The sequence below is a fragment of the Penicillium arizonense genome (genome assembly GCF_001773325.1).
Source record: "Penicillium arizonense strain CBS 141311 chromosome Unknown PENARI_contig001, whole genome shotgun sequence".
NCBI classification, from domain to species: Eukaryota; Fungi; Ascomycota; class Eurotiomycetes; order Eurotiales; family Aspergillaceae; genus Penicillium; species Penicillium arizonense.
This window is the reverse complement of record NW_019173278.1, coordinates 1,431,994-1,452,311: the sequence shown is the minus strand read 5'-3', so window position 1 is coordinate 1,452,311 and position 20,318 is coordinate 1,431,994. Positions and strand designations below refer to the sequence as shown.

General features: G+C 48.7%; 6 protein-coding genes across 6 annotated transcripts; 3 read left to right on the top strand and 3 right to left on the bottom strand.

The window, feature by feature from the left end:
* Positions 1 to 610: 610 nt before the first annotated feature.
* On the top strand, positions 611 to 4,470 carry PENARI_c001G08010 (hybrid sensor histidine kinase/response regulator; the record flags this gene model as incomplete). Its single annotated transcript, XM_022626766.1, has 3 exons — positions 611 to 921; positions 982 to 1,123; positions 1,192 to 4,470. The coding sequence occupies 3 exons, from the start codon at positions 611 to 613 to the stop codon at positions 4,468 to 4,470; spliced, it is 3,732 nt and encodes a 1,243-aa protein (XP_022493068.1).
* A 900-nt stretch (positions 4,471 to 5,370) lies between these two features.
* On the bottom strand, positions 5,371 to 6,662 carry PENARI_c001G10576 (glycoside hydrolase family 5 protein; the record flags this gene model as incomplete). Its single annotated transcript, XM_022626958.1, has 6 exons — positions 5,371 to 5,900; positions 5,962 to 6,059; positions 6,118 to 6,182; positions 6,244 to 6,396; positions 6,449 to 6,507; positions 6,566 to 6,662. 6 exons carry the CDS (start codon positions 6,660 to 6,662, stop codon positions 5,371 to 5,373), a joined length of 1,002 nt encoding a protein of 333 aa, XP_022493564.1.
* Positions 6,663 to 7,560: 898 nt separating this feature from the next.
* On the bottom strand, positions 7,561 to 8,664 carry PENARI_c001G04933 (SGNH/GDSL hydrolase family protein; the record flags this gene model as incomplete). The annotated part of the gene is made up of 5 exons (XM_022626503.1): positions 7,561 to 7,764; positions 7,816 to 8,071; positions 8,124 to 8,370; positions 8,429 to 8,511; positions 8,573 to 8,664. The coding sequence occupies 5 exons, from the start codon at positions 8,662 to 8,664 to the stop codon at positions 7,561 to 7,563; spliced, it is 882 nt and encodes a 293-aa protein (XP_022493314.1).
* A 539-nt stretch (positions 8,665 to 9,203) lies between these two features.
* PENARI_c001G11927 (tRNA (34-2'-O)-methyltransferase regulator RTT10) lies at positions 9,204 to 12,822 on the bottom strand (the record flags this gene model as incomplete). Its single annotated transcript, XM_022627071.1, has 3 exons — positions 9,204 to 9,986; positions 10,043 to 12,751; positions 12,805 to 12,822. The coding sequence occupies 3 exons, from the start codon at positions 12,820 to 12,822 to the stop codon at positions 9,204 to 9,206; spliced, it is 3,510 nt and encodes a 1,169-aa protein (XP_022493919.1).
* Positions 12,823 to 13,177: 355 nt separating this feature from the next.
* Positions 13,178 to 16,546, top strand: PENARI_c001G01365 (ssDNA endodeoxyribonuclease RAD2; the record flags this gene model as incomplete). The annotated part of the gene is made up of 1 exon (XM_022626228.1): positions 13,178 to 16,546. The coding sequence occupies one exon, from the start codon at positions 13,178 to 13,180 to the stop codon at positions 16,544 to 16,546; it is 3,369 nt and encodes a 1,122-aa protein (XP_022493247.1).
* A 1,215-nt stretch (positions 16,547 to 17,761) lies between these two features.
* Positions 17,762 to 19,090, top strand: PENARI_c001G07082 (Eisosome component PIL1/LSP1 family protein; the record flags this gene model as incomplete). Its single annotated transcript, XM_022626686.1, has 4 exons — positions 17,762 to 17,879; positions 18,062 to 18,195; positions 18,252 to 18,435; positions 18,486 to 19,090. The coding sequence occupies 4 exons, from the start codon at positions 17,762 to 17,764 to the stop codon at positions 19,088 to 19,090; spliced, it is 1,041 nt and encodes a 346-aa protein (XP_022493109.1).
* Positions 19,091 to 20,318: the final 1,228 nt, after the last annotated feature.

Below are 20,318 nucleotides of genomic sequence, written 5' to 3'. Positions count from 1 at the left end.
ATCTTATAAAATGAAATCAATCTCATCACACCAATGTCGAGGAAAAGGCGCAACGTATAAGCTGTAACGGATTGTTATTCTAGGTAGCTATAAAGTGTAAGTGTTGACTTAATACCTAACAACTGAATAGCTTATTACCTTGAGAGCCCGGATCTTCGTCTGATATATATGAAGACCAGACTTATTGAGATTCCAGGCCACAAAATGAGTCTCTTAAAGAATACTCTAGCGAACTAAGAAATCTTCTCGTGGATATCTCAAATAATCACCTCTTATCGCCATGTCGTCACTGAGGCTTATTCTTCACAATGAGCTTGAAATCTGCTATCTAGGTCGTGCTGTCGCTTTAATTACATTGTCTACATTTCTTAAGCTCAAGATATAAGAAGTTGAACACTGACAAGAAATTGGAATTGGAGTATATATTGTGGGGTATGTGGGGGAATTGTTCACCTCGATAATATTGGATCGCGAGGTACCTTAGCATCCGCCTACGTCATTGCTCCAGGATCACTGGACCTGTCGAACCGCGTGCCCCGCTCTTAAATTATCCAGCTCTGCTCTTTCATCTTTTTAATACACACATCCTTACACATAGACTCTGTTGATCATGAGTGATTTAACAGAGCAGGCTCTGTGTGACCATGAAGCAGACCGTCAAACTCGCGAGACCTATCGTTATTTCCAACCAGCAAATCCAGCAGCGCTAAATGCAACATGGCCCCCTGGCGAACATTTGACCACTACAGTCGGCCTATCGACAGCTACAAATTCTGCAAATTCAGCTGATTCTTTACTGGACGATGAGATCTCTGAGACGGCTTCGATTGATGCCAGCCCTCTATACAGCCCGAATACGACTTTAACATCTCTTGCACAGCTGGCAGCTCTACGCCTGAATGCACAACGGGCCTTTATCACGTAATTTTATCCCTTGTCTAGCAAGAACCTTGTGCTAACTTCTCAACTTCTCATTTTTAGTATCCTGAACCGCGACTCTCAGTTCGTATTGGCGGAAGCTACAAAAACGACCAACGTGGGAAGCTCGACATTGTTCGGTGAAAAAGGAGACAACCTTTTTGCTGGAACATCCACATTGACAAACACTTGGAATATTTGTCGGGTAAGACAAAACCTATGAACATTGCCATACCAGCCATCTTCTTGATACTGACCTATTTCTTCGAACAGGAAACAGTCAATATACAGTCACACGAACAACAAGATGGAACATATCCTTTTCTTATCGTCAGTGACCTTGAACGGGAGGATCGCTTCAGAGAGTTGCCTTTCGTACAAGGCGAGCCACGCTCCCGTTTCTATGCCGGAACGCCCCTAACAAGCGAGAGCAACATTAATTTGGGATGCTTGTTTATATTGGACCCTGAGCCCCGTGAGGGGCTGTCTGATATTGAGAAGGATATACTAGGGACAGTGGCAGCGATGGTCATGGACTTTTTACAGGTCAGCCGCCAGGCCGTTGAAGGGCGCCGTGCCTCCCGGTTATCACAGGGTCTCCGTCTTTTCGTGGACGGTAATTCCAGCTTCGCCGATAATGCTCCCCTTGCCCGCTCGCGCAGTTCAAACTACAGTCCGCCCTCGCATACATCGCCTTATCGTAGGGCAAGCCGATCTGCGAACTCTCAAAATAGTGGTTCCAATCTTCGCGCAGCACAATCCGAGAACGATGATGTATCCTTTCAAGACTGCGACGCGCGATCTTCAAGCCCATTTTCTACCGAGGAGTTGGAGATTGGCATGTCAACTAGCCCGGCGCCATCATCGCGCAGCTCGCGCCAGGGCGACGTCGGTTCGATGGTCTCGAGTAATACAGATTGGCTATTTCAACGAGCCGCGAACCTCTTACGGCAAAGCCTGGACCTGGACGGTGCTGGGGGTGTGATGCTCATGGAGACCAGCGATGAATCGGCAGACAGCCCCGCCCGCAGCCAGTCTGATACCGCTGATACCGAGACACCTGGGCCTGTTCTTGCGCTTTCCACCAGAGAGGATCCTTTTTCGTATCAGACGGGCTCTGAGGTATCATACCCAGCTGTCAAACTCGAAAATACCTTTCTCAACCAATTATCTTCTCGCTATCCCAAAGGTAGACTCTGGTCATTCCATCGTGACGGGACTTTGTCCACCTCAGATGAAGAGCAATCTGTCGGTGCAAGTCGGAAATATAATCCGACGTCCAGGGCCTTGGAAGCCAGTAAACTGAAAGCCTACTTTCCTGACGCGAGTCAGGTCATGTTTGTTCCATTATGGAACGCCAATAGTTTGCAGTGGTTTGCAGGGTGTTTCTCGTGGACTCCTCAGTCGACGCGAATTTTCAGTCGGGCTGTCGATTTGAGCTCGATGTTTGGCTTCGCTTCCTCCATTATGACTGAATACAGCCGTATTGAATCAGTTGTCGCAGACCGTCAAAAAGGAGATTTTATAAGCAGCATCTCTCACGAACTGCGCAGCCCATTACATGGCGTCTTAGCAGCCGCCGAGTTTTTGGGGAGTACCCATTTGGACGAGTTCCAAGAGTCGCTTCTCGAGACAGTAAATGCATGTGGTCGGACTCTCTTGGATACGATGAACCAAGTTTTGGATTTCAGCAAAATATTGTCGTTGGAGAGGCAGAAGAAGAGGTACAAACGCAAAAAAGATCCATGGAGACCAAAAACTCCAGACGAAGTCCCAGCGCGGCTGGATCCACTAATGTCAACAAACGTTGCCATTTTGACAGAGGACGTTGTGGATAGTGTGTGTTTGGGGCATTCTCATATCCAAAAGTCAACCTTGTCAATCAACCATGTCATTGGCGAATCACCAACTCCTTCTTCCACGCCATCCAAAGAGGTCAACGAAGTTGCTTTCAATCCAGCTGTGGAGGTTATTGTTGATATCAGTGACAATGACTGGTATTACAATGTTCAGCCGGGTTCGCTAAGGCGCATAATCATGAATCTTCTTGGCAATTCCCTGAAGTATACCAGAAGTGGCCTGGTATCTGTCTCAATCCGGGCAACTGAGAATTCAAAAGGTCGTTCCCGACGCCAGGGCCTTGAGGACATGGTTACGTTGACGGTTTCAGACACGGGTAAGGGCATCTCAGACGAGTATCTTCGGACACGTCTGTACACCCCATTTGCACAAGAGGACACACTATCGGTAGGTACTGGCCTCGGTCTGTCAATCGTTCGCGGCATAGTGAGAACACTCCACGGAAATATCAGAATCAAAAGCCGAGTAGGTGAAGGCACTACTGTCAAGGTGACAATTCCTCTCGAGCGTCCAGTAGGAGAGAAGAAGAACCTGTCGTCAATGCCTCACGTCAAGGACTCGCAACAGGAGACACTTACAGCACCCTCTCAACTGTGTCAGCTGGACTTGACAGGAAAACGTGCCGCCATATGGGGGGTAGATCCTTCTTGTCTTGGTAAATATCAATTCTGGTCTTCAATTGCTCAGTATATTACGGACTGGTATGGCCTGAAGCTGGTTCCTTGGTCTACCAATGAACATATTGATGTGCTCCTTGCGAACGAAAGCGATTTGTCTGCAGAAGAATTCCAGAGTTTGAATACCGCATTGCCAAGCATGCTTATTTTCCGCGACGGCACAGGCAGCTCTAATGATACTAGGGCGCAATGGTCTCACCTTGCTGATTCTCTGGTGATTCTTCGTCTTCCCTGTGGCCCACAGAAGCTCGCCAGAGGTATCTTGAATTGCCTTGGTCCAAAGTCGGCATCTCCTGCGCCGCGTTCACACCCTTCCGAGCAAGAATTCGTGATCCCGGAGCGACTCAGGCCCTCAGGTCCGACTCCATCAACTGGCAGTTCTAAATCACAGTCATCTGAAAATCTAGAACCACCTGTAGCTGGATCATCCAATTTTATGACAGCGTCCCGCAGCTGCGTCATGGATCCCGCGAAACGTAATGTTTCTGGCCGGTCTTCAGATACAGTCGGCTCTTCTCGTCTCACAGCTGGAAGCGGCACTTCCAGCTCTCACACCCATTCCTCCTCTTCCTCGCCTAGTGGATCAACTCCCATTGATTCCTCATCTGAAGCCAAAAGCAAACCTCGGGTATTGCTGGTCGATGACAACGATATCAACCTCCGACTTATACGGACTTTCATGAGAAAATGGAATGTCACGGCTGTAGATACAGCACAAAATGGCAGAGAAGCCGTCGACTTGGTTGAAAAGACATTGCTAGGATACGACCTTATTTTCATGGATTTGTCCATGCCCGTAATGAACGGGTTTGAAGCGACTCGTACTATACGTGCAATTGAAAGAGATCGGGGTGACAGCGTTCGGGCCAAGATCATCGCGTTTACCGGACTCAGCAGCTTGCGTGATGAGTCTCAAGCATTGGAGTCAGGAGTAGACGTCTTCCTTACGAAACCTGTTTCGTTTAAGGCAGTATCGCGGCTGATTGAAGATTGGGAAATCGGACTGTCAAAATAATTTATGGCGATATGCATTTCCACGTCTAACATGCAAATTTGGCGCAGATATTGTCCCGGCGGCTTGGAGTAAGCAAGAGACAATATTAGTTGCCTGCGGCGCAACAATGAATCTACACACCCGGCAAGCTTTGTCAGAAGCAAACCAAACAAAGCCTCATCTCGTACTCAAGTTAGCAAATATGACACTGGCCCTAGTATATTGGCAGCGTCACATGGCCTGACTCTCGCGCGTACTCCAACTACTAACCCCTGAATGCAGTCGTCAAACTGGGGAGTAAACCCCAAGAAGAACATAACCTGTCATAGCGTCAGGCTCAAAAGAATCATAAAGCCTCTTGTGGAGGTGCACATCAAGGGAAGGCCTATTCGTCGAGTGCAATCTCTGAACATGACAAGGATTGGGATTGTTACATGCAGCTCTGTGTCGGCTACTCAAACTTGAGACTGAAGACTTGAAAAGTGGATGCCTTCGAATGCTATCAACTGAACTGCTAACTAAATCAGGTACTAACCTAATCTATCCAGATCAGAATAAGGAGGTACCTCTGCAAGCAAGCAGGATATATTTTCTCTAGCCTATGCTAGAAACCTAGGATATCATTCATAGCGATGAATAATTTGCCTATGCGCAATCTATTATCCGATTTCTTGGCCTTATTTTAACATCTTGTTGAGTGCCTTCTAAGTGATTTTGGGAGTACTGGTAGAACGCTCATCATTCTCAGCTCTACATATGCCTTTCTCCGGTTTGTGAAAATAGGGCTACATTGATAATAACAGCTTTCCAGGCAAAATGACACAGATATTGTGTATATGCCGGGAAAAGAGCTGTTCACTGGAACGATACCACAACCCCATTGATCCTGGCGTTGACCAGACCCACATAGACCGACAGATCTCACAGCAAGTAAGGCTCCAAAGTCGACATCATGCCAGTATAAGCCGTGCCACTAGTAGGCTCCATACTATAGATATAATCACCCCACCAAGGCCCAGCAGCCCACCACATAGCACCCATCCAAACACCCGAGTTCTCACCCAGATAACTAAGCATGCCAGTAACAGCCGTCTTACATTGATCATTGACACCACCAGCGAATTCACCCAGGACTCCAACCTTTTTGTTATCCTTCAACCACTGCGTCGCACCTGTCACGCGCTCCTTTCCAATGGTGGTTGACACACAGGTCTCGCTAGTACCCGATCCATCGGAGTCGAGGTACTGGTGCATCTCATAGACGATCTTGTCTTGAGGATCGGTTAGATCCTTCAGGTTGTCGTTCACGTCCACCCAGGTCCAGGCGCCTGTGTAGGAGTTTCCTTCGACGAAGATGTATTGGCTTGTTGCTCCTGCTGCGCGGATGCCGTTGATGGCGGCTTGGTTGAGGTTCAGGACTAGGGTTTGGTCCATGTCGTGGTATTCGTTGTCTATGGCCGGATTTAGTTGTCAGGGAATACATGTATCAGAGGGAAGAGAAAGAGTACGAACTTGTATCGAAGATGACTAGATCGTTCGATGCGAACTCGCCTGCGACATTTTGCCAGAAGGTTTTGAAATTGTCGGTGCTTGAAATTATGTTGCCGTTGCTGTAGAACCCTCATTAGCTTCAGCTCGCTTGATCAGCAGTATAGCTAGTTCACTTACTATCTTCCATAGTTGTGCGGGTCAAGTACGGCATGGGCTCCTGTATCGGTGATGGCTTTGACGACCTGCCATGTTGTTAACATCACTAATCTCTTTAATATGCATTTGCAATCTAGGATGACTTACCGAGGTCAGCTTGCCTAGATAGGCACTGTCGAACGATCCAGTCAGTGAGCCTGGAACCAACCGCTCCATCAGGAAAGGAACCCGGAAGATGTTCATTCCCTTCCCTTTCAAGGTTTGGATAGCATTGGTGTCCGGAAAGATATAGTCGGTTCCCTGTGCGCTTTGTCAGCTGAGATCTGCTTCAATACATCTATAGCCAACATACATAAACACCGGGAAGGTTGGTCTGTCCGAATTCAGCACCTGACTCGCTTACTCCGAACCCTGTTCAGCAATTTTAATAAACGGCACTCTAAGCGTAGTCAGGTTCATGGAGTCAAACATTTGAATGGCGAGGCTCGCTTTGCATGACTGCTGGCAGGGGCTGCTGCAGCGGATCCAGCCGCGGCAGCAAAGAGAGCAATGTTTGTGAACTTCATGTTGATACAGTAATTGGTATCAAACCGATTACCTAAAACAAGGAAAGAATAGCGAGTGCAAATGAGATGTTAAGAATTGAAGGAGTGTAGGTAAAACCAGACCAGCTGTCACGTCTTAGCACTGAGAACGGGGATATTTTATAGTTATTTTCAGGGCTTATGAATCAGTTATTTATTAGCGAGTTAGTCTACAGAGGGCTCATCTCAGGGACTAGTGTCAGGAAAGGACACGGAGCTTCCATGCTTCCCTCACTTCCGAGACCAAACGGAGGTTTGACACTGACGGAGTGGAGTATAGAAACATTTGACATTGCAGTGTCGAGTAGCAGAATTTCCCCACCAAAGGGAGACCGTAGATGCCCAGCCTGGCCCTAGTGATCTTCTTGGCTCTCTATGATTGCGAAACGGAGCCAAGTATGTGCCGTGTCTTCAACCGGAGAGAACAGAAATGCATAGAATTCAATCCCATTGAGTATACCCCACTTCGTCAAGCTTTCTTCGGCATAGGTGGCTTCCGTAGGCATTGCTTTGTTGGAATAAAAAGATGCCTAGTAAGCCCGTGGCGTTTGGGGCATAGATCGACGTTCATAATCTTATGCGCACGAGTAACAGACAATTGACTTCGCACCACTGCTAGTAGTTTATTTGCGTTTGAATAGATGATCTTACACTAGGCGGGAGAATGTATATCATAGAAACGAATGTGGGAATTAAGGACACGGATTCTGTCCGAAATTGATTGACTGCAGCTGAAACAGGGACCGGCCCATCCGGAGTATCTGATACTCAAAGAAGAAATGATCGCTCTGCATGAAACATCGCAGCTTTTGCCACTTTGAAACTTGGCATGGTGATTGTCCATGCCCTCATACTTCTCCCTCAGTGATCCAATACTCGTCTACCACGCACCGAGAGGCTTGAGGTGCTGTTTCATATCTGCCGCCTGCAGCTGGTGATACTTCTGGCCCGGGTGGTAGTTATTGTACCAGATACAAGAAACTCCATCTTCATTGATGCAGGTGGCATTCGGGTATCCATACTCCTGCGGACTGTCGAGGATCTTCGTCATGAAGCTCCAGGTATCGTAAAGGACGGTGGTGGTCTGCCATTGGTTAGTCCTATAGAGTATCCCAATGGATGAGAATGAACTCACGCCACTGCGTTTTGACTTGAAGCTCTTGATCATCGATTGGAGGCCTTTGTTGTAAGCTGTGACCCATGCAGCGTGAGCGTTTACCACGTCCGTCCCCTGGTCAAGAAAGAGTGGGCTTCGACTCGTCGGAGGTACATTGAGGAACAAAAACTTGCGCCCGCCATTTGCGTATATCTCTTCAATAAGAGATCTATACTGCGCCATCAGTTTGGGAACCACGACGCTGGCATCATTGCTTGAATAGGCCCAACCAATGCTGTAAATTCACATGTTAGCCAGAGTAGAGATAGATGATCTAGATATCATACTCGTTAATTCCAATCCAAAACCCAAAGACTGTATCGCTCGCAGACCACGGCGCAGATGCTGGCTTCTGACTATATGAAGTCTCAAAGGTGCCAACCTGCGTTGTCATATCTACGTATGGGGCACTGACAATTCGATTGTCAATTGTCGCTCCTCCAATAGCGAGATTGTAGCTGAGTACCAATGAGGCATTGTCAACTGTGGTCAGGTATTCTACCCAGTTGAGGCCACCACTCGATGTGCCAGTCCCTGCGGAGCATTAGACGGGCAATTCGAGTCGAGAGTGCTTCTGGTGAATCAGACCTACCTATAGTTGGATTCCCCATTGGGTTTGAAGCAGAGGGCTGTGTGCCATTGACATCAAAGTTGCTCTGGGTATAAGAGTCTCCGCTATACTTGTCAATCAGCTTCTTTTCCCATGTTTATATAAACGGCTAGGTTGGTTGCTCACAAGGTAAAGAAATAAGTCTGTGCAGCTCGGTGTTGCAAAGGCCCTGCGGCAACTATGCCGACACCGGCCATAATACTAATAAGATGCTTCATGATGTAGAATAATTGATATGTGTACGGAGTACCAGAAAGAGAAAGAAATTGTTACGAGATGTGCACATTCTTCCATAGCTCTTCCCTTATGTACTCACCCCTTGTTTCCGTTTCTTTTTAGGACTTCACTCAAATTAGATTGTAACATGCAGTGAGACCTTGGAAATAATTTTGCCGGTCTCTAATTATCCTCGATTATCAATCGGTTTGTCGCTCTGAATCACGGCTCCATCACTAGATTTAGCCGGTTGGGTTGGATGAAAACGCCCTAGACTGCGGGGTTGATACTGGCATGGGAGTCAATTCTGCAGAACATGAACAGTTAGACCTCGCATGTTGGAATGCAACTGCAATGCTGCCCAGTCATCTGGGGTCTTTGCGGGGACGACCTTGCCCTTTTAGACACGGGCATGCTATGCAGCTAGAGGGATACGTCAACGTCCTTTTTTTTGTTTCGATTCTCCCGGGAGGTCGGTTATAATATGTGCCATTGAAGTTTTATGTACATCATCACGTCGTCATAATGCAAGTCGAGTTCATTACAACTTGATACCAAACATCTCCATGCCAACACCACCTACCACGATCTTCGGCTGGTTCTCTTTCAAGGAAGAAACATCAGTTTCTGCAGAAAGGTCACGCCCAGATCCATGTATAAGCCCCAATGACGATACATCGGCCACGGAGCTGTATCTGTCCAATAAGAACTCGACAGTGATCCCCCGCGTGCCAAGCTGCTTGGGATCCACGGTAATCGACCAAATCTTGACTCGGTGATCATTTCCGGAGGATGCGACAGTGATCTTTGCGGATTCGGTGTTTGAGACGACATCCCGGGACACCTGTTGACTGAGTACTTTAACGGCAGTCACTGCCGCTGCATGTGCATCGGAAATGGACACCGTAGTGACCTGCGCACTAAGGTTTGGATCAGACGGCGTCGTGAGAAGAGAGACAGAAATAGAATTGTCATCGCCTCCAGCCACAATAACAGTGTTTGTGTCGGAAATTGGTATTAGTTCCAGCGACTTGATGCTGTTGGAATGAATCAGGTATCGGCTCTCGCATGTGATGTTTTCTGGCGAGAAAGACGAGCCATCAAAGGGCTTTTTGGCCTTCAAAGTTGAATTGGTGATTGTGTAGAATGGGTCGAGTGTGCTGGTCAAATCCCAGAACGTGAAGTGGCCATCAGTGGCTGCACTGATAAGACTCACAGACGAGTTTTTCACCAAAAAGTGCGCTTGGGTCAAACAGTTGGTCGTGTATCGGCCGGAAGCCAGAAGAGTGAAGTTCCCCTCGTCAGATGGCGAAAAGTGGAAGATCTAACACGGAGTTAGCATTGATTCAAGAACAAGTTGAGAAATTATTATCGGGATACCTTGAGAGTGGAGTTCGCTAGAGCAAGACACACAAGGAAGCTCTGCTCCCCGTCATGATCTTCTACTTCCAGTATATCAAAACTGGGAATCCGGAGATCTGAGTTTGCATCATCTTTAGGGCTGGCCGCAATCAACTTTGTGGCGATGCCAAACGATGGAACTTCGCTGATCCTCCAGACAAAGAACTCCTCATATGCAGCACTTGTAAACAAATACCTTCCATCCTTGGACCAGCTCACTTGTTGAATACCAGATCTGTGTGTATCCAAGACACGCAGGCACTCAAAGGCAGTCTTCGAACTAGCAGTGCTTGAAGGGGCCGATCTAAAGAGACGGACAGTAGTGTCTTCAGCGCCTGTGGCAAGCAGAGGCTGATCTTCCCCGATAGGGTTGAAAACATCGACAGATTTGAGTTCTCGCCCATGAGCCCCAGCTCTCAACAAGCAGCGAGCGTCATGGCGTATACGAGTCGTCTGCAAAGCTCCTTGGTCTCTCCATGTGAACAAAGCATCGCTCTCCTTGGTTCCTGGGTGGAAAGCCCAGGCCCGGCGAAACCCACCAGAAGCAATTGATACGACATCTGTCAACTTGGACTCGTTGCGGAGAACGAAGTCTTGAGATCTGAAGCCGTACAACATGAATTGGCCGGTCGTTTTATCGAAATAGCCGCCTTCGATGTTACCCCCAACCAGAGACGCTGTACGATGCACGATTTGCATTGAAACTGCGTCTTGTCTGTCTTCGCGCAGCTCGAGTTCGTGAACGCAATAGGTACCGTCACGACCGCAGCTTAATAAGTATTCAAATATTGAGCCGTTCTCTCCAGCAATAGATGATATCAGGCTAAGGTGATTGACGAACTCCTTGCCATGAACACGCCGATCAAGCAAGACTGGTCGTGAGCCTTTGCCAACATCGAAAGTTTCGAATATGGCAAGTCCGCCGCCTTTGGAGCCGACGGCCAAGTATTGACCATTGAAGACTAAAGCTGCACTCGCCGCCACGAACGAAGGTGGCACGCCGATCGTAGATGTTTCAACCTTCGGAGAATCACTGTTCCTATCGGAGACCGTGACAAGCGTTATCTTCTCTTCTGCCGTATAACAGACCAAGAACATAAACCCGTTCGATGAGGTTTCGATTTCTGGTGAGTGAGCTTCAAGGAAGAATAGATTAAGAGGTCGTGTGCCAAGTTCTGTGATTTTAACAATCGACTTCGTACTGTGATTGTACAATCGAATCAGTCCTCGGGCATTGCTGATCAATGCTAGGCCTTTCCGGGGCTCACTAGCCATCAACACCCAAGAACCAAGCTCAGGTTCGATGCATAGCTCTTTCCAAGTAATATTCGTCTCTATGCCATTCAAATATCCAAGCTGGATTTGACCTTGTGCAGAAGAGCCAATAAGGCAGTCGTGTGAGACAAACGCGGATGCTTTCAGTTCCTCACTTTTGTGGGGTTTCTTTCTCAAAGCAGAAGGTTGCTCTAGAGTAGACCTCTTATTTCCCCGGAATAGATCGTCGTTCTCTTCAATGGCAAAACTTTTCAATGCACCATCGGCACCTCCGGTGTAAACAATGGTTTCAGACCCAATTCTGCAAAGGTCCAGGGACCAAATATGCTTTCCATAATGAGGATGCAACGAAGAGGCCTGACTGAGCTGATATTGTGTTGGGCCTGCGGATGTTGATTGCCAGCTGAGGTCCCACATAATGCATGTAGAATCTTCACCACGAGACACGAGCCCCATTCCGGTTTGATCATCATGTTGAATGGATCTGAAATGAACGCCCCAAATGCGGGCTATGTGCCCAAATGCCTGGACCACACATGACTCGGATCCAACGCCTTGCTCACCTTCTTCAACGGGACCAAAACCTGTGCTTCGCAGGTCATATCCGTCTGTAGAGTATGCAGAAGGATCTTGGGCGGTTTTCCGCTCACAATCTGAGATATCCCAGATTCTCACGGTTCTATCATCACTGCAGCTGGCGAGAAGTCGACCAGATTGCCCTGCGTTCAAGGATGCAATTTTAGGAGAGATTCGAACGTGAAAGATCGAGCCGTCGTGCCCTGTGAAGAAATGGTGGATGGAAGCAACGGCATTGGCCTGGCGCATCTCACTGCCATTTAAGAAGCACGACCATACAATGATTTCTCCAAAAACAGTCCCGGAAGCCATGAGAACGTGAGAAGGAGAGAGAGCAATCACATGGGCAGAGTAAAGAATTGACTTCACACTCGTCGCCAGCTGGTGTATGGAGATGACTGTCTCTCTTGCCGAGTTTCCACAGTCGAGCAGCTCCAATCCAATAATTGCGTTGTTTGCAGTGATCATGAATGCTCCATGGTGACCATTTTCAGCAGATGCACATCCGCTCATGATCCAGTCCGGGGCAAGGAACTCGGCACTGGATATCGACAGGGATACTTCAGCGCCAGGTCCCATGAGGAGATCAATGGCCCGTACTGAGCGTCCACCCCAGACGATAATTTGAACACGACGTGTGCCATGGTCCTGTGACCGTTGGTTCAGAGTAATAAAACCATGAACATTGTTTCTTTTGAATGCCTGGATTTGCGCAGAAACGACACCAGTGGCATCGTTAATAACGCGGAAGAAAGAACCCTGGCCTTCGAAGACGAATCTTCTATCGTCCCAGCCAAACGCCTTCAATGCTGTTACCGGGAGGCAAGCATCAATATGCTATAATTTGAGTCAGCGGGACAACAATGCACATGTACCACAGCAGCACTCACCTGAAGAGAGAGGGACATTTTTGCCAGCCTTGACACACATTAGGTAGAGAAGCAATTCACCACAGACTGTCCCAATTGTAACCTCCGATCAAGAGTACATCCCACCAAGCCAAAAAAGCCCACTACTTTTTCGATCTCCAATGAGATTACCTAATATCTCACGCTAGTCCAGACGTGGTGATATTACACACGTGATCTCGCGATTGTGTTGGTGCCTGAGGCGTAGTTTGACGCTTGACTCACCCGTAGACGTCACTGACCAGTCCTGTTTCGCATTTCCACTCGTTGGCATCGGGCTTACTGCGTGTGGACTGGTATACAATGCAGCAATACCCTTATCCTGATTCATGATTTCGTATCCCTCTGACCTGCTATGGGTGTCACCGGCCTTTGGACGGTCGTGCAGCCCTGCGCTCGTCCTATCAAACTCGAGACGCTAAACAAGAGACGGCTTGCAGTCGACGCGTCGATTTGGATATATCAATTCCTGAAAGCAGTGCGAGACAAAGAAGGGAATGCGCTACGAAACTCCCACATCGTCGGATTCTTTCGTCGGATATGCAAGCTGCTGTACTTCGGGATCCGACCTGTCTTCGTTTTCGATGGCGGGGCCCCAGTCATGAAAAGACAGACGATTGCGGGTCGGAAGAAAAGACGCGAGGGGCACAGGGAAGATGCTGTGAAGACCGCAGGGAAATTACTCGCGGTGCAAATGCAACGCAGTGCGGAGGAAGAAGAAAGTCGCCGGCGCAACAAGAACCGGAGACAAGAAGAGGAAGAGGTGACGGAGACTCCGGTCTATGCAGATGAAGCATTCATGACTGAGAAAGAAAGGCAACAAACTCGACGTTTCAAGAAGAAGGATGCCTACCACTTACCGAACCTGGATGTATCGCTCCAGGATATGGGTGCACCAAACGACCCGCGCATCATGTCCCAGGAGGAACTAGAAGAGTATGCTAGACAATTCCACCAGGGCCAAGATATCAATCTCTACGACTTCTCCAAGATCGACTTCGACAGCTCATTCTTCCTCAGTTTGCCCGCGACTGATCGATACAACATCTTAAACGCAGCCAGGCTGAGGAGTCGACTGCGTATGGGATACTCAAAAGAGCAGCTAGACACCATGTTTCCTGACCGCATGGCATTCTCAAGATTCCAAATCGACCGAGTCGCAGAGCGCAATGACCTTACGCAACGATTAATGAATATAAACGGTATGAATGGAGAGGAAGCGTTCTACAACTCTGGGCAGCGTATTGCAGGAGAACGCGGCAGAGAATATGTGCTTGTCAAGGATCGCGAGCATGAGGGTGGCTGGGTGCTTGGTGTTGTTGGAAACAAAGAGGGCGATGAAGAGAAACCCATCGATCTCGATCGGCCTGAAATATTGTCGGACGAGGATGAGGTGTCCGATGACGATGTCTTCGAGGATGTTCCAATTGAGGGCTTGAACCGACTTCCTAAGCTTCCCTTTCTTCGAGACGGTGTATTTGATCAATCCCTTCAGATTCAAGGCGATGAGAACTTCGACATGCAAAGAGCTATAGAAGAATCGCGTCTCACCGCGCAGCGACCGCCAGTGAATGATCGTCAAATTCAAGCTGTGGATGACGACTCGCTTTTTGTTGAGGCGGATGGAAATATTGGTGTTCAACAGCAGAACAACGACACCGATGGCTTTTTTAATGGCGAAGATGATGACCTCGAACAAGCCATTGCCCTTTCATTGCAACCGACTACAGACCATGATGAAATCGTGCCGGAAATATCCATCAATCGACCTGCCGAGTCAGCCCCTTCTCATGATATGATGATACCAGACCCTGACTCTGAGAGCGACGATGGAATGGATTTTGCGGCTGCTCTCGCCAAAACCAAGGTCACAAAGAAGGCCCCTCGGCCATCAAATTCATTCGGCGGTCCTCTCCCCTTTGAGTCTATCAAGCTCACAAAAGCCACCAAAGATACCGGGAAGACTAGTGAGGCCGATGAAAACGCAGGTGGCTTTGTGAAGGAATCCGCGAAGAAACCAAAACAGGCTGACCCGCTCCCTCCCTGGTTCGTTGGCGAGCGCACGAATCAAAAATTCATTGTTGATCCAATTGGAGACCCCAAAGAACAAGAGAAGTCGGCGGCAGCGGATCACATGTTCCTTTCCAATCGTCGCTCACCAGAAATCATCGATGTTGATCAAACGTCCGAGGAGGTTGTTGATTTAGAGGAAGGCTCGGAGAAGAAAATCGGCATTGAGGAGAAAAAGCCTGAACCAATTTCTGATGAGGAAATCAAAAGGCTTTACCGCGAGCTTCCCTCAACTATTGTCGAAAAGCCCTCCAATGAACCAACACAAATTGATACGAAAGATGAAGCGCTACTTGAGAACACCATCAAACAAGATCAAGGACCCGTGCCTGTGCCTGAAGCGAAGTCCCCAGAGATCTCACCCCGTAGTGAACACTCTCTGTCGCCTGAATTCGAGGATGTGGTTCCTCAGCCACCTACGAAGGTCCCTGAGATCACTGTTGTACCTCAAGAGTCCCAGCCCCAGCTTTTTGAAGAGGTCGAGCAACCAGAAACCTTTGCTCAAGACCAAGGCGATTACAGTGACCCAGAAGATGAAGATCTCTTCAAACAGCTTGCAGCCGAAGGTGAAGAACATGCACGCTTCACCCAGACTCTCAATAATGCTGCGCCTATTCAGGATGCCTTTGATTACGAGCAAGAACTGAAGCAGCTACGAAATCAACATAAAAAAGATCGTCGTGATGCAGACGAGGTGACCACTATTATGATCAATGAATGTCAGCAGCTATTGACTCTATTTGGACTGCCCTACATCACTGCGCCGATGGAAGCTGAAGCGCAGTGTGCTGAATTGGTCTCGCTAGGCCTTGTTGATGGCATTGTCACAGATGACAGTGATATCTTCCTTTTCGGTGGGACACGAGTCTACAAGAACATGTTCAATCAAAGCAAATTCGTGGAGTGCTACCTGGCATCGGACTTTGAAAAGGAGTATGCCCTTCATCGACGGAAGCTTATCAGCTTTGCCCATCTGCTAGGTAGCGATTACACGGAGGGCATCCCTGGTATTGGTCCCGTCACAGCCTTGGAGATTATCACCGAGTTCTCTAGCCTCGAAGAGTTCCGCGACTGGTGGTCAGAAGTGCAAATGGGCACAAATAACCCCGACGACATTCATCTAGGTTTCCGAAAGAAATTCCGGAAGAAGGCATCCAAGATCTTCCTGCCGCCCTCATTCCCTGATACTCGAGTTGACACCGCCTACCTAGAACCCGAGGTTGACGCTGACCCCTCCCAATTCCAATGGGGTATACCCGACTTGAACGGTCTGAGAAACTTTCTCATGGCAACCATCGGTTGGAGCCAAGAGCGCACAGATGAGATTCTCGTCCCGGTCATTCGCGATATGAATCGCCGAGACCAGGAAGGCACACAGTCCAATATCACACAATTTATGACTGGTCCACAGGGAGCCGGTGCGTTTGCGCCTCGTGTTCGACCGGGTGGACCTAGCCGAATGGAAAGGGCATTTGGTCGACTGCGACAAGAGGCTCAAGGTGGTCAGGCCTCACCAGGTGACGACGCGCCAGCCACAGCAGGCGATGGAGAAGAAGCCTCTGGTTCGCAAAAGCAAACTAAACGGGGAGCATCAGCCATCCAGGCTAAGGCCGGAATGAGTAAGAAACGCAAGACTCGTCGCGCAGACTCATAAGCTAGGATTCTGGATGCGTAGGCTTACATCAATAAAAACACTCTATGTAATAAGAGAAAATAAAACATTTTACCATTACTTACCTACTTTATCCTTCACTGTTCCTCTCTTCGTCCTTTCCTTACTTATTTCCTTTGTCATTTCCTTTCTCAGTCCCTCTCTCATGGAGAAAACATTCACATTTCAAAGTTATTCTTGTGACCAAATCCCGTAGTTGTGTACATTGATATAGACTGGTATGTTCATCGCTTCTAGGCGGCTTCTAGACTGGTTCGAAATACGACTGGACCATATGGTTCCCCACGAAGAGGCGTTCCAGGCGATCATAGCGATCAGTGGAACTTGTGGGACTGCAGAGGCGCAGGCTAGGCGCGTTACCTCAGAGCTAAGGGCTTCCATGAAAGAAGCCTCTTGGTTGGGTATGGTGGCTTAGGCCCTAGTGTGACTATAACGGCTCTATAGGCTCTATAGCCCGAGAAAAAGAGTATATAGATCTTGCTGCAGACCCGACGAAGGGTTCTGTGGCTGATTAGCGTACCAAGCTTCGAGCTCCAGATCCACCCAAGCTCCTGGGCATGACAGGCACCTCATGCCAGGGGAGTATCCTGTATTAAATATCCTGTAGTAAGTATACTGTAGTAAGTATACTGCAACTAGTATAGTCAATGATGCTATTCATGCAACACAACAGGGTTTGCGCAGGTACAAGTCACGAGGGTGACATCAGCAAATCGATGACGTCGCCGATCGTGAGAATCTGAAAAATGCAACTTGCCTCGATCGACACTATTGGCCCTTGAACGAACAAACCGTGAATAGTTGGGTCTTTAGTGTGTCTTTAACCTTTGAGAGGCTGTGATCCGCCAATCCCGGACTCAAAACTCCGATTGCAATTGCCTTGCTCCTTCTACACCCCCCGTTGCTGGGCAGAATTGTCGACGTCACCTCCCGAAAGCTGCCCCCTCAGGAGAACTTCCCTCTCTCCACCAAACTGCAGAAACCCACAGCTGTCAAGCAATTCTTTCCCTGTGTCGATCCGGTTGCAGTCTTATCTTCCGTCGCATCCCGCCTCAAGTACGTGTTGACTCCTGTCCCCCTCTTCTTACCTCACGTCACTACTGCGCAAGGCACTGGAAAACTCTTTTCTCATTAATTTCTGGCCAGGAACCTTGAATTCTATTTCACTTCTCTCTTCTCTCACCCCTATTCATCACCATGCATCGTACCTATTCTATGCGCCAGTCGCGCGTTCCGACCGCGTCCCAGATCGAAAGCCCCCCACCACCATTGTCCACAACCAAGACCGGGAGATGGCTAGGGAAAGGCGGCATCGGTGAGTGGAATGCGATTGTCGACTGGTGATTTCGACGGCGAGGGTGTGGGCGTTTGAGGCTGCCTAATCGGGCACCGATCCCCATTCCACGACCCCGGCCCGACGTGGCCAGGACCGAATCGAGATCATCAGTCGACGCCAATTTCTATGAAAGAATTAGTTCGCTGACAGGTTGCGATCAGGACATGCCTTCCGAAAGAACGCCGCTGGTGCCTTTGGGCCCGATCTCGCCAAGAAGCTGTCGCAGCTTGTCAAGATGGAGAAGAACGTGATGCGCAGCATGGAGCTCGTCGCCCGGGAGCGCATGGAGGTCGCTGTATGTCCTCGAGAGAAACATCGACCATGAACAATTTGGAAGCTAATTCGGTATAGCAACAACTCTCCATCTGGGGTGAAGCTTGCGATGAGGATGTGTCGGATGTGACGGACAAGCTCGGAGTGCTGATCTACGAGATCGGCGAACTGGAGGACCTGTTCGTCGACCGCTACGACCAGTACCGAGTCACCATCAAGAGCATCCGTAACATCGAGGCATCCGTACAGCCCAGCCGAGACCGTAAGATCCCCACCGACCCACCCCAACCATAACTAACCCTTCTCCCCCAGGCAAACAAAAAATCACCGACGAGATCGCCAAGCTGAAGTACAAGGACCCCAACTCTCCTCGCATCGTCGTTTTGGAGCAGGAGCTCGTCCGCGCCGAAGCCGAGTCTCTTGTCGCCGAGGCCCAGCTGTCCAACATCACCCGCGAGAAGGTCAAGGCCGCCTTCCAGTACCAATTCGATGCCCTGCGCGAGCACTGCGAGAAGGTCGCCATCGTCGCCGGCTATGGCAAGCACCTACTGGACCTGATTGACGACGCCCCAGTCACTCCCGGCGAGACCCGCCACGCCTACGATGGCTACGACGCCAGCAAGGCCATCATCCAAGACTGTGAGGACGCCCTCAGCAACTGGGTCAGCTCCAAGGCAGTCGTCAAGTCTAGCCTGTCCACGCGCTCGCGCACCCTCTCCCAGCGCCACCGCAACAACCTGGGCAAGAACCGCGAGGGCCATGACCTGTCTTCGCAGGACCAGCCTTTGACTGGAGACCGCGACTCTTGGCTGCCTGCTGACCAGCACCCCAGCTATGAGGATGGCGAAGATGGCGTCAGCACCATTGACGGCGAGGGCCGAGGCCGCGAGGAAGAGCGCGAACCTATTGCTGCCTAAGCAGGATTAATTGAGCAACGGAGATGGAAGAGATCATGATCTCTTCTCGCAAATATGGCAACTGATTATACAGGAGGCAGACGGTAGTTCACCTCTCTCTCTCTCCTTTACTTCCATCCTCTCCACACTCCTTTTCATCTTCTCTGTCAAAATTTCCTGCCTTGTGCTTCGATATACGATTTCGCTCCTTTCTTCGGTGTTAATCCCGCAAGGCGAGAGACCAAAATCACGCAATGGACTTATGTTCTGCATGATATACCTCTCTCACCTACGTTCCTTCAAGATGAATGTCGTGATCTGACGCCTAAGGATCGTGCTGGGATTTGTTCCACTTTTCTCTGGTGTGTGGGTCAGGCAAGGACCGAGACTTGGTTCTTGTTTGTCCCCGAACCAGATGGAATTCTGCTTGGAGTTTTCCGTGTCTGTTCTTGTGTGCTTTTTCCCCCTTAATCAATGTAATACCATCTTACGTTGGATTGTTTTTGGTTTCTGCTTTTTTTGGTCGGGCTCACGTTATGATACTTTGGTTCTGGGTAATTTAAGTAGGTGTTTTAATGGATTTGTTCACTTAGATTGATACGTTGGCTTTTAAATAATTCTAATATATGTATACATAAATGTAGATGTAGATGTAACTTATATGTAGGTACATGTAAGTTACTGCATCATGTCACGAGGTGACGATGTGTACATTGTGCATCTTCATGTGAACTGAACAGTGCACCGTGGACTGTGGAGAAAAGACCCTTACCCCAGGCCAAGCCAGCCATCCCACACCGATCACAACGTCGACCAGTGACATCCTGCCCAAATGAGACAATTCGTCGAGAAAGAGCACGCCACATGGAGGCGGTCTTACATCTTTGATATTACGCAGATCTAGTTCGTGCAAGGCTCCTACAGTACGATCACACCCTAGTCAGATCATGCATTTATCCCAAATTAAAAAAAAAGGAAAATTCTCATATAGAAACCTTGGAAGAGACAGTGGTAAAAGCAATAGCAGATACAGTTCAGTTTAAAGTGTGTAGTATAAGAGCAAAGAAGCGAGAGACAAGTAAAATCAAATCCCATGTAGCATATAGCAAGGCAGAGTGAACATTGTAATAAATGCAGAACCAAAAACACAAGCATAGAAATAATCAAAAATAATATTCAGATTCCCCGAGTCGGGTCCTCAACACCACCCCGCCAACAACTCATCCGCCCTTTCCAGTGAGTGGAAAGG